At 45.1% G+C, this 13,587-nt stretch overlaps 2 protein-coding genes across 2 annotated transcripts in view; both read left to right on the forward strand.

The window, feature by feature from the left end:
- The window catches only part of Chn2 (chimerin 2), a 277,548-nt gene that overhangs the window by 179,958 nt on the left and 84,003 nt on the right, over positions 1–13,587 (forward strand). The window contains exons 4-6 of the mRNA XM_028864129.2: positions 1,088–1,119; positions 5,026–5,139; positions 6,941–7,226. Of these exons, the coding sequence (XP_028719962.1) occupies positions 1,088–1,119; positions 5,026–5,139; positions 6,941–7,226 (432 nt within the window). The remainder of the gene's footprint in view (positions 1–1,087; positions 1,120–5,025; positions 5,140–6,940; positions 7,227–13,587) is intronic.
- Positions 9,440–10,858, forward strand: LOC114689723 (eukaryotic translation initiation factor 3 subunit E). The gene has a single exon (XM_028864131.2). The coding sequence runs from the start codon at positions 9,480–9,482 to the stop codon at positions 10,815–10,817; it is 1,338 nt and encodes a 445-aa protein (XP_028719964.1). The 5' UTR covers positions 9,440–9,479; the 3' UTR covers positions 10,818–10,858.

Here is a 13,587-nt window from a genome sequence, read left to right on the forward strand (position 1 = left end):
GTGTCTAGATGATGAGCTGGGTGCAAGCTAGATTTGTTTTAGGTAGATTGGGAGGTGGTCTTCAGAGCCCTGGATCCCCCTTCTGAACTTTCCTCGTGACCTATAATATCCTATGGCCCTTTATCCTTTGGGGTAGAGGGGAGATGGAAATACACCAGGAACCTGCCTGGTACCTGGAAATCCAACCATTGTGCCTTGTTGGGAGAACAGTGTATTTGGCTATAGACAGAGCTGACCATAGACCGACAGAAAAATCTGCCAGGCTCATACCCTACACCCGACAACAGACACACATTTGCTTCCAAATGTTCAACCACCAATAAAACTTCTAGCTTCACGTGGTTCAACTGGAGTGTCCCAAGAATTAAAGCAGGACCGAGAGCCAAATGTGAAAAATCTGTGCTCATCTCTTACCAAGCCAATACTGTGAGCATCAGAAAGCAATGTTCTTATGTGACAGATGACATGTGTGACCACATAGGATGTAGTCATCTCAATCTTTCCCTCCATGTGCTATGCCTCTGGTATCAAGTGAATTGTGACCCATTACTAGGCATTTGTTGAAAAATGAAGAATGCTAGAAATACCAATTTTATTGAAGAAGAAACCAAATGATATTTACTTTATTTTTTTAATCCAGGTGCAAACCCTTGTTTATTTATAAGTACAAAACAAAACAATTAAATGAAGATTGAAATAAATGCTTAAGTTTTATTCATGCTGGAAGTATCTGTCTTGTTTTTTAGAATGAAGTTAAAATATCTTTTAAAATCCTTTACTCTTAAAATAAGCAACACATTGTTTCCTTTGGGGGAAAAACTGTTATTTATTATTTTGAAAATTCTTTATTGTATTCATTTGGTTTGGGTGGGAAATGAGCCTAATGAATATAAAAATGTAATAATTCTGCATTGTTCCTATCCATGAGGATGTGTTGATTAATTCCAAAGTTTCATGGATCTCTGATTTGGTGAATGAATCTATAATAAAATTAGAACCAGGACACTAGCTGTTTATCTGAATCATATTTTTATCTAGCTGATTTGAATTCAAATGCATTGTTAACATTTTTCTTTTTTTAATATAGGTGGAAAACAGACCAAAATATTATGGAAGAGAGTACGTATTATACTATTCTGTGTTTTAATAATTTAATAAGTAGTCACTTCATATGTCATTCAAATATTAACTATTAAATATTCCCTAACATTGTCTACATCACATGTTCATTGTGTAAGAGTGTAGTAAAAGAATAAACGCAATCAGACAGCTTTGTATTGAATTTTCCTTCCCATACTTGGTGTCTGGTTTCCACTAAGATACAGAACCAGCTTCCGGTTCAGTTTGAAATGGAAGGCTCACCATCAGCTCACCATCAGCATTTCATTTCACTGTCTACCCTGATGCAATACAAACACTTCAGTGCCAGAGACCGTTCACTACAGTTGAATTCCTGACTGTCAGGAACCTCGTAGCACAGTGGTCAGGAAAAGCATCCTGTTTCCCTTCAGTGTCTTTCTCTGGACTTGGATGGATCAGCCAGATTGCCTTAAGTCCACTGTTACTCTCATCCCTCCCCAGCCACATCCTCCTTTACCTCCAGCTCTAGCCTTGCTTGACTTCCTCGGGAATTGAGCACAGGGCAAACATCATGACTAGTAAGGTCATTTGCAGTCGGAGACTGGGAAGTATAGAATGCCGTAGAGAGCGAGAGCTGTAGAATGGTGTGGGTGGGGGAGAGGGGGAGGTACATAAGTCACCTCTCTTCCTAAGGTTAACCCTGCGATATGATGAGGCAAAACCTCTTTCAAGTCCACCTCCTGGACTCTCTTGGCCAATGCAAGATCTCCCCCCTCATCCTCATACCCAGAAGCGCCTCAGCTTCATGATTAATGGACCGTTTGGTCATCCTAGCCCAGAGCTCCTTCACAGTGGACACAGCTGCATCCTGGCCCCTTTCTTATCAGACTCTGAGCCTCTAGCCAGCCAGCTCCTTTCAAGAACCCACCCAGGAATGCAGGCCTCCCCTCTCGCCCACCCCCACTTCTGACAGCTAGACTATGCTGTCTCCTGGTTGTGACTATCCATCTGATTTGGGGGTTACTTGCAAACTGCACAATTATTTTTTAAAAGAGAGAGCAAACAGGAAAAGCTACCACGTACAGTCTTGTCTCTGAATCTAGCAGGTACATTATTTATTAAACGTTTTCTTTTTTACACAAAAGTTTTGATTGAATAATCTTTTCTATTTCATCTTCCAACCTGCCAAATCCTGTAAGCAAAGGAGACAGGAAAACAAGGAAGTGTTTTCTTAATCACAAAAGAATATTTTATATTAGAGGAGAATTAATGTAAAACTTGCAAGGCTCTGCTCCTCTTATTTTTTAAAAAAAAATGAAGTTCTCTTTCCTGTCTACTCAAAAAGCCATGCACAGGTCCCTTAGGAAGTATATCTGTGCACTGCTTTGGCAGGAAGCCCCAGGATGGGTGACAGTGGGTATCTCTGTGGAAGCAGAGTATTTGTTTCTGTATAGTTTAAACTTTCATATCGTTTGTACCTGTACCATCAACATTTCAATTCTGGATGCTCCCACTGTGAGCTACCACTTTCTTTTTTTTATTTTAATTTTTAAGAGTATGTGTGATTTGTCTGTATATATGTCTGTGTATCAAGTGTGCGCTTGTTGTCTGCACAGGCCAGAAGAGGGCATCGGATGCCCTGGAACTGGAGTTAGAGAAGGTTGTGAGCTGCATGTGGGTGCTGGGTCCTGTGGAAAAGCGACAAGTGTTCTTAACTGCAGAACCATCTCCCAGCCCCTACCATTTGCATTTTTGATACTTAATACCTAGTAACCCTGGGAAAATAAAACAGAAAAATAGATGGTGGAGAGCACCCACAACTCTCCCCCTCCCCCCATGAAAGAGAACCATAGTTACCTTTTTACCTTTGTCTGGATATTCTGACTTTTTAAACCGTGTATAAATCACAGACTGTTTTCAGCCACACAAAACTACAGCTACCTTCTTTTGGACAATTGAACTTGATTCTTGACACACACACACACACACACACACACACACACACACACACACGCCCCTCTGGCCATCACTTCAATTTCTGGTTCAAGAAAGCCAGTCCTTAGCTGCTCGCCCACTTTCAGACTGCAGCACCCCCAACCCTCCTCCCCCTCTCCTGCAGGAGTAAGCAGGACAGGGTGCAGGTCCCTGTACCCTCTTTAGTGAGCACCTTACCCCACCACCCCACTTCTGCCCTGCGCCGGCACATCCTGGCATGTCCTAGACACTCTATCCTCATCCCTCCTCTGGAACCAGCTTGGGTCCTTTCTGGCTGATAAGACTCTTTCCTGTGCCCGCTGTTCTTCCTATCCCATGTCCTGTCCCTATGTCACCTCCCTGACACTGGCCAGGCCACCCTCAGGGCTCTCCATCAAGGCTACTGCCAGCCCTCCCTGCCCGGGCTGCTCTTACATCTCAGCACTCATCCCGAGTTCTCCAGAAGCACTGCTGGAAGCACTGGTTCCTGAGATGGAAAACCAGAGCTTGGCAGAGCATACGGCATCTTTCCCTACAAGCTACCCTGGCCTTGACCTAAGAGCTGGGTTTTTAATACAGGACCACTGATGCACCTGGCATCTTCCTTCCCCTAGGACCAGAATATCACCTGGAAGAGCCCAGTATTGAAAAAAAAGGAATATAGAAAAAGAGAATTAGGAACAGAGAGAAAGGCACACTCCTCCACACACACACACACACACACACACACACACCTCCATCACGTTTGCACTCCAGCCTAATCTTTGTATTGTCGGTGGGAGGGGGAAAATAACAAAGGTTACTTTTTTTATTCTCAGAAAATTCTTTATATATATATATATATATATATATATATATATATATATATATATATATGATTATTCCCCAGAGTTTTCTTACCGCTAGGTAATTCTAGAAAGAGGTATTTATCCCTCTCCTAAGAGTTTAGAGTCCCTGGGCACTGACCTCTTTCCATACTCAAGGCCCCTTCATCTTAGACACACAGAGGATAGAACTGCTCGTGATGACAGAAAAAAAAGAAAAACAGCTGAGCATGGTGGTGCCCTCGGGCGAAGGCAGAGGCATGCAGATCTCTGTGGGTTCAAGGCCAGCCTGGTCTACGTAGTGAGTTCCAGGACAGCTGGGGCTGCGTAATAGACAGAGTGTCTCAAAAATAAACAAACCAAACCAACCCAAAGAATTGCTGGTGATGGCTGTGAGCCTTCATCTTTACTTAAAGGTAGAGGGACAAATGGATCCTCCCAGCCATGTGCCTTCCACCTCCCCAGTCTCTGTCCAAGCTCTAGGCCTCAGACAACCGCCTTCAGAGAGCCAACGCAGGCTTTGAAGTCCCTTCAGTATGCCACATGTTCTGTGTGCGTGTGTTCATTTTGTAATGGAGAAAAAGAAGACAAACATTATCACTCAAACAGAAAAGTAGGTTCCTTTTGCAAATACTCACCTAAACAATTTACTCTCGAATGTAAAAGATTGGAAGAACATGGCTCCTAGCCAGCCCTTCTTTCCAGAGAATGAGACTCTAACATTAACGACGCCCAGCACCAGAAGCAAGCAGGTTGCTAATCAATACGTGTTCATTTTCAATCAGGATAATCCATGGTTCTCTGTGTTTGAGCTGAAAGTTAAATTGGTAATTGCTCTTTTGTTATTCCCCACGGTTTGAAAGGAGCTACAGCCCAGCTTTCATTTCCATTTTCATTTTCAGCCCAAGAGCAAAGACAGTCACAGAAAGCCAGATGGGCTGTGGGTTTTCCTGTGTTTGCAACTCTTGGGGGGAATGCAGGGGATAGTTCCAAGAGGGTCTTTAAGGTGTGACATAGGCACACCCTCCTCATTCCATGGGAGACAGTAGGTGCCCAGGGACCTAGTAACCATCACTTTTAGCCAGGCTCCCATAGTACCTACCTTGTACATGGTCTGTTCAGAGCAATGACTGCCCTGTCCCTCCAGGTTTCATGGGATCATCTCCCGGGAACAGGCTGACGAACTCCTTGGAGGTGTAGAGGGTGCCTACATCCTTCGAGAAAGCCAGCGGCAGCCAGGATGTTACACACTAGCACTAAGGTGAGCGGCGTTTCACTCACTGTTTGTGAAAGTGGGTTTTATGATGTCCCAGTTTTTAAAAATGATAATGTGATCCGGGGACAGACAGACCGGACTGGGATGGTGAAACAATAGAGAGATACACAGAAAAGCTGACAGCAGGTGGACTGTGCTATCTGGTGGGGGAACTACAGCACCCCAGAAGAGCAGCACATGTATAATATAGTATTGACTAGGGAGATGGGGTTGTTGCATACAGTTGGGCAAGGAGGTGGAGTTTATGGCATACAGCTGACTAAGGAGGCAGGGTTAGTTTGTCTCAGTAGGCGCTGTCTCTGTATCGGAGCACTCTTTAGGCTGTAAACATCCAGGGAGAGAAAGCTACGGCGGACATTTTCTGGGCACAATGTCAATATTCAAGCTCAGACCCAAGGAAGGCTTTGCTATTGTATTGCCCTTTGAGCCTGCCCAGGACTGGAGGGTATTTTTGCCATTTCTCCAATGAGTGTGAGGCTGTGGGGTCCTTGACATGGCTGTGCCCATGTCAACAACATACGTTCACTCAGGACTTCCCCCACCACAGTGAAATGCACATGATGTAAAACTGGCCATCTCTATCAGTTTAAGTGCACAGTACAGTGGCATCAGACACACCAGCTGTGCTTCACAGCTGTTGTGGACGTCCACAGAACCTGCCACTCATCCCAGACACTCAGTTTCCACAGTCAGCCCAGCTTGCGTTACTTTGCATTCCACTGTCTCCAAACACCAGCTGCGGGCTAGGGGTCAAGGGTCTGTTTACCTGGCTACAGATGTGCAAATTGTCAGCATGAGTGCTTCACAGACATGCAGCCCTCCATCCGTGAGTCCTTGATCCCAAACACACCACGATGACTCTGTTATGCATGCCAGCAAGCCAATAGGGCAGGTTTCTCCCAAGCTCGGCCAACACCACACATGCTGAGACACTGCGGGTGTCACTTGTGTATGCCAGGCTGTTCACTTCTCACACAGTCCTCTGGGGACTCTTGGAAATGGACTAGAGCTTTCTCCATAGAGAGAATGGATGGGATGCAATGGAAATCCTTCCCAGGCAGGCCCATGAAGGGTGTGTGTTTAATCCACAGTCTCCATAGTGTAACCTCATAAAGAAGCTTTGCAAGTTGCAACCGGAGCTATCCAGAGCATGTCTTAAGTGACTCAATGAGGAGGGAGTATTTCAAAAGCTCCCCAGAACTCTGGGTAGGCAGAGTTTTCCTATCTCCTGGCACTCCATAGTAGGCACAGTTGTCATGCCGGTGAGACTGGGGGATGCCAGTATTAGTGGTCCACTCAGCACCAAGCTGATGTTTCTCTTTTGCTGCCCTAACTGGGATGGTAGAGATGGGGTAGCAGTCAAAGATGTGACAATAAGGGACATCATGGAGCTGGGACAGTGATGTCCCTTGCAGAGGTAATTGTAATTTCCCACTGAAGAAGTTTCTAGGTGACATATTTTTAAATCGGGGCTTTGATTTACAAGTGGAATAGCACAATGTCCTGAGTGACTTACAGGATGGGATGTTCCCAAGGGTGTACCTGAGCTTAGATCCTATCTGCTTCATTCCAGGCGTGTAGGCTCCAGCAGGGAGCCCCAGCTCTTTGTGACTCGGTTGCTTCTTCTGTGAAGTATGGCTAGTAATAGTACCCACCTCCAAAGATCTCCGAGATAATTAGATGCAGGCACCCGCTCCAGGCCTGCCATGTGGGCTATGCTGGAAGCTACTGTTGCTTTCCCAATGCTTGTCTTACCTGCTGTGTTCCTTTGTTTTCTGGTGAGCAGGTTTGGGAACCAGACCTTAAACTACCGGCTCTTCCATGATGGGAAGCACTTTGTGGGTGAGAAGAGGTTCGAATCCATTCATGACCTGGTGACAGATGGCTTGATCACGCTCTACATAGAGACCAAGGCTGCTGAGTATATTGCAAAAATGACCACAAACCCCATCTATGAACACATTGGATATGCCACTCTCCTCAGAGAGAAAGTCTCCAGAAGGCTGAGCAAGTCTAAAAATGAATCAAGGAAAGCGAGTGTCACCAATGAGGAACACACGCCAGTAGAGAAGGTGAGCAGCCTATGGCATGGCTACCTAGTTCCAGTTTGTGCTGAATGAGACGGGTTATGATAGATGCAGTTTGCCAAAATGTTGGAGGAGATTCTTCCCTATTTTAGAACTGGGGTGCCAGAAGAATGCTAGACTCTTCCAGGTCAACCCCTTCTTGAGCTACATGTGAGAAACTGAAGACCCACAAATGTGCTATGATTTGCCCTGTGGTCAGAATCGGGACTTAGACAAATAGTCATTTGTGGGTTTGTTTTGGATGGAAAGAAAGAAAATACTCCGTTATTGTTGAATGCCAAACAGTGGATGAAACGTGTTTTAAATGGCCACTTGCACCCTGCTGGCTGTGTCTGGCTACAAAGCAGGTCAAATGCATGGTATTTGTTTGTTTGCCCTAGGACTATGTGCACAACCATGGACAGGAGGCTAGCCACCTTTTGAAGGTGGGCTAACCTAGATGAAGAATTCTAACAGACACGGAAACCTTGATCATAATGGCCACAGTCTCTGGGAGGCTTAGTCAGGCTGACCTCTCCACACCCCCCAGGAAAGTACACCACCACCTCACTGCTATCAGAAACCCCCTGGGTTGGGTGAATGTAGAGCTGGGTGTGCTGTGGTCACTGCAGGATATGGTAAAGGGGACACCATTTTTCTTTCCTGTAACCTGCTGCTTCTCTGAAAGGTACCACCACAGCCGCCCAGCAGACTTTGGGGTGGGAGGTGCCCCTTCAGGGACCATCTGCTTTACCTGGTCATATCAACTTCTTACTGAGATTGACAGCCCACCACACCAACAGCACTCACCATGGCTGAGCCAACCCCAGCTTTTGGAGTGGACTTGGGCTAGATCAGAGAGGGATACAGAGAAAATGCTGCTCCTTTGGGTGGCTGCTAATCCTTAATTAAGCTCAAGTGGGCCCCTGATCCCAGGACTGGTGGAAACCAACAGAGGCTTAGGTTGAATGGGAAAAAGGACTAGGCCTCAGAGATGGAGAGCCACCAAGCTCTAGGTTGGCTGGAGAGAGCAGCAGTCTGTTGGCAGCAAGAGTGTGATATTAATTGATTTGCTAATTGGGTCTCAGAGCAAAGGAGGGTCTTCCCTAGCCTCACATCAGTTGAGCAGCTGGCCCATGAAAACATCATTTGCCATTTTCTTTTTATAACTCTGTCTCCCCAACACCTGGGTATTCTTTCACAAATAATTGATTTGGGAAATTTGGGGACTACTGACTGTTTACATTTTAGGAGAGTGGAAGAGGGAGGCAGGGAGAGGGAGGGAGGGAGGGAAGCAAGTGGAGGGAGGGAGAGAGAGAGATAGATAAAGAGGGGGGAGAGGGAAGGAGAGACCCAATTTTCAGAGTTTGTTCTAGTCCAGATGAAAGCAAATCCTTAGTCTATAAAATCTGTTCAAAAGCAATTTAAAATAGAAAATCTGGAAGCCGACCTTCTCGGCCATGATAAATCAGAAGATGAATTGTAAAGTAAGTCTCTGAAGTGGTGTTTGTGTTTCTGAATCAGAGAGCGGTGCCACTAAAAACTCAGTCTGTTACAGAAAGCAGGCCCCCCAATGGAAACCAGCAAGGAAGTTCCAGCGACAGAAGCTGTATTTCTGGGGGCTATTTTCAGCAGGAACCTGGGGTGATAGGATGTCCCCCTGTCTTAGGGTTTCTATTACTGCTAGAAAACACCATGTCCATGAAGCAAGTTGGAAAGGAAAAGGTATATTTGCCTTACACTTTCGTACCACTGTTCATCATCAAAGGAAGTCAGGACAGGAACTCAACCAGGGCAGAAACCCGGAGGCAGGAGCTGATGCAGAAGCCATTGTGGGGTGCTGCTCACTGGCTTGCTCAGCCTTCTTTCTTATAGAACCCAGGACCACCTGCCCCGAGATGGCACCACCCACCATGGGCTGGACCCTCCCACATCAGTCACTAATTAAGAAAATGCCTTACAGCCAGATCTTATGGAGGCATTTTCTCAATCAAGGTTTCCTCATCTCAGATAACTATAGCTATGTCAAGTTGACATAAATCTAGCCAGCACACTTTCCCCTAGATAGCAGGGCCTAGAGAAGTGAGTAATCTAATTAATAATCACATTGAGTGAGGCAGCCAGTAAGTAGCCCTATTATTTGGGGAGGTGGGAGGTGGGTAAGAAAAGAAAGGGAATGTTAAAGGAAGAAGTCCATATTCAGGAAGAGATGTCAAGAGTGAAGATTTTCGAACAAGCTCTCCCCTTTCCCCCGGCAAGATGGCGGAGTACGACTTGACGACTCGCATCGCGCACTTTCTGGATCGGCATCTGGTCTTCCCGCTCCTTGAGTTTCTCTCCGTGAAAGAGATATATAATGAAAAAGAATTATTACAAGGGAAATTGGATCTTCTTAGTGATACCAACATGGTAGACTTTGCTATGGATGTCTACAAAAACCTTTATTCTGATGATATCCCTCATGCTTTGAGAGAAAAAAGAACCACAGTTGTTGCACAGCTGAAACAGCTCCAGGCAGAAACAGAACCAATTGTGAAGATGTTTGAAGATCCAGAAACTACAAGGCAGATGCAGTCAACCAGGGATGGTCGGATGTTATTTGACTACTTAGCAGACAAGCATGGGTTTAGGCAGGAGTATTTAGATACACTCTACAGATACGCAAAATTCCAATATGAGTGTGGGAATTACTCAGGAGCGGCAGAATATCTTTACTTCTTTAGAGTGTTGGTTCCAGCAACAGATAGAAATGCATTAAGTTCACTCTGGGGAAAACTGGCCTCTGAAATCTTAATGCAGAATTGGGATGCAGCCATGGAAGACCTTACTCGGTTAAAAGAGACCATAGACAATAATTCTGTGAGTTCTCCACTCCAGTCTCTTCAGCAGCGGACATGGCTCATTCATTGGTCTCTGTTTGTTTTTTTCAACCATCCAAAAGGCCGTGATAATATTATTGATCTCTTCCTTTACCAACCACAGTACCTTAATGCCATCCAGACAATGTGTCCACATATTCTCCGCTATTTGACCACTGCCGTCATAACAAACAAAGATGTGCGGAAACGCCGGCAGGTGCTGAAAGATCTAGTGAAAGTTATTCAACAGGAGTCTTACACATACAAAGACCCAATTACAGAATTTGTTGAATGCTTATATGTTAACTTTGATTTTGATGGGGCTCAGAAAAAGCTGAGGGAATGTGAATCAGTGCTTGTGAATGACTTCTTCTTGGTGGCTTGTCTTGAGGACTTCATTGAAAATGCCCGTCTCTTCATATTTGAAACTTTCTGTCGTATCCACCAGTGTATCAGCATTAATATGTTAGCAGATAAACTGAATATGACTCCAGAAGAAGCTGAAAGATGGATTGTGAATTTGATTAGAAATGCAAGGTTGGATGCCAAGATTGATTCTAAACTAGGTCACGTGGTAATGGGTAACAATGCAGTCTCACCCTATCAGCAGGTGATTGAAAAGACTAAAAGTCTTTCTTTTAGAAGCCAAATGTTGGCCATGAATATCGAAAAGAAACTTAATCAGAACAGTAGATCAGAGGCTCCCAACTGGGCAACCCAAGATTCTGGCTTCTATTAAAGAAATATAAAGAAAAGAAGAAAGAAAAAAAAAAGAATCAAGGAAAGACACTGTAACCATTATATATAAAGGGCGACATACATTTTTAGAAACAATTGACATGTTTACTATAAATTTTGGACAATTTGAATAAAATCGGCTATGATTAATTAAAAAAAAAAAAAAAAAAAAAAAAAAAAAAAGAGTGAAGATTTTCATGGACACTAATGATGTGCTTGGCTTTCTTGGGGGAGTAGTCTGGACACTAGGTCTGGACACTTACTGCTGGCCACTCATTTTGTTAGTAGCTTGTGAACTAACTTAAGAGTCTCTGTGACCTGTATTGACAAGTGTGATTAGGAAAAGCCTCAGTCTGGCTTGAGATCCTGTTGCCCTTCAGGGCAGGGCAGGGGCCTGTTGCCATGGAGGCAGGGGCTGGAGAAGAGCTCGGGGAACTTGAGTGGATTGACTGAGAGGAGCCCGAGGTACTTGTCTGCTTCAGTTAATGGTGTGCCTTAAAGGTTCTAATGAGTGGGATGCATCGACTTCCCAGCCTTGCTCAAATCCAGCATGTCCATTCCACAGTGCTCAAATGTTGCTCACCCATTTGTTTCATTGATTATTTCCAAGTAAATCTAGAAAAGATGATGCTGTTGGCGGATCCAAGAACATTAACAGGGCTAATTGGAAAAAAAGATATAGTACCTCCTCCATCAGATTTGAAGTGGTGTCGAGATTTACTTCCTGTCCAGGTTGTTAGCAATGAACCCGACTTTAGTAACTGTAGAAGAGGTGGGGGGTGGGGAACTCGCAGAAGGAATAAAGCTGTAGGGGTTCAGCCCCTACTAGTAGGTAGACATCATGATTCTTTATCTAAGTGGCTTTTAAAACGTGGTATATTTGGGGTCCCCCCCACTGCATGTATTTAATTAAAATGGTCAGTCTAGTACAATCACTCATATGAAATATATTTTAGAATTTATATCACACATGGATTATCTACTGGTCTCCAGAAAAATGGTGTGATAGGCAGTCTATGAATAAATGCTGGGATTCAACACCCAGATTGCACAGACGTGAAACCATTTCCCATTTTAGACTCAATAGCTTTGCCAGATTCCCAGGCAGGATCCTCTCTGCCTGTCTTCGCCCAGCCGCACAGTGGCAGGATGAAGAGGTGATCCTGGGCTGCCCCGTCTCACATTCAGAGCATTTTAAATCTGCTGAGCCTCTGGACCACATCGTATCCCTATTGCTTTTATTATTCTAAGTAACCCCTTGGATTGGGCCACCACCCTGTCGGTGGATGCTAGAAATCACTCCGTCTTCACAGGGCCTGGTTTGGAAAATGCATTACTGTTTCCAGCTCTAAGAACCAGCCTTTCTCACCAAATGCATCCCACTGAATCAAATAAACAGCCTGGCAAGCACATATGTATTAACAGGGTATAGACTGATGTGGTAAATTGCACCTGTGTTTGATGTGGGAAAATAGTGGGTACCCATTAAAGCACTTTTGATAATATACAGGTTGAATATCCTCTGCCCAAGATGTTTGGGAACCAGGGATTTTTCAGATTAGGAATAGAGTAGCAGTTTTTCATCTCTAATCCAAAAACCTGAGACAAAGTACTCCGGAATTTGAGGTCTTGGATGTAGGGTGCAGAGCCCGGGTTGTGTCTTATTCATTCCTTCGCTGTTGTGGGGGTGCTTGGCTCCACCTGGATCACGCTCCTTCCTCTCATTGTCCCCTTCACGGGAGTCAGCACTAGGCCTGTTTGTTCAGCTCACTGCTCATGGAGGACAGTCAGCCCCAGTTATGTCTTGTTCATTCATTTCACTGTTTCTGGTGGTGGGAAATGTCAGCCCACGACCTTCCTGAATCCCATGGCAGCTCCTCCATGTAAGTCAGCATGGCCTGCAGCCCCAGGACAGGATGAGGAGGGCTGATGCAGAAAAGGAAAGGACGACTTGTGTTGTTAATGTTCCGCTTTTGTAAATTAGGAAAACACTGATTTTTTTTAATGTGTTTATTTCTCCTCAAATCATAAAGGTAAAAGAACAGACTTTGTTGATTGTTGGAGGGGAAGCAGGTGTCTGAAAGAGTATTGGGGGAGGGGGGAAGGGACTTTTCCTTTCCTTGCTCCTGTTTGAAGTTCTTTGACCTTTGAACCATGACATGTGCAGTATCCCTTCAAAGACTGAAACAAGAATAAAAAGCTCACCATGTCTTAGACACAGGGCACATTAAAGCCAAGGAAAGCGCTTTCTGCCCCGGCTGCTGCACATGCTGCAGAGCAGAGCTGATCCAGTTCCCTGCCTCCCCCCACTTCCTAGCGCTCACAGCACCCCTCCTCTCCCACCCTATCCCTCCAGATTGTTCACAGGATCTGTGCTCTCGGGACTTCTTGATGATTTGGAACTGGAAGAGGGTCATGGCAGCACCAGGCAGAAATGGCCACAGAGTGGGGAGTAACTCCCAGGAGACGGGGATGGGTTTGCCCTTGGCTTCCTGGTACTCCCACCACATCCCCAGAGGCTCCCCAGCCTCCTGCCCACTTCCATCCCCTTTCTCTGCCCACGCTGCCTTCCTCTTGCTCATGGTTCTCAACCTTCCTAAATGCTGTGACCCTTTAATACAGTTCCTCATGTTGTGGTGACCTGGACCATGTAATTATTTTCTTTGTTGCTTCATAACTGCTATTTTGCTGCCATTATGAATTGTAATGTAAATATCTGATATGTGACCCCCCTACAGGGGTCGCGACCCACAGGTTGAGAACTACTGCTC

This window comes from Peromyscus leucopus, chromosome 3, assembly GCF_004664715.2.
Source record: "Peromyscus leucopus breed LL Stock chromosome 3, UCI_PerLeu_2.1, whole genome shotgun sequence".
Classification (NCBI taxonomy): domain Eukaryota; kingdom Metazoa; phylum Chordata; class Mammalia; order Rodentia; family Cricetidae; genus Peromyscus; species Peromyscus leucopus.

Bases quoted from the DNA above. Each gene is read 5' to 3' on its own strand.
- LOC114689723 (XM_028864131.2), top strand. From the start codon at position 9,480: ATGGCGGAGTACGACTTGACGACTCGCATCGCGCACTTTCTGGATCGG.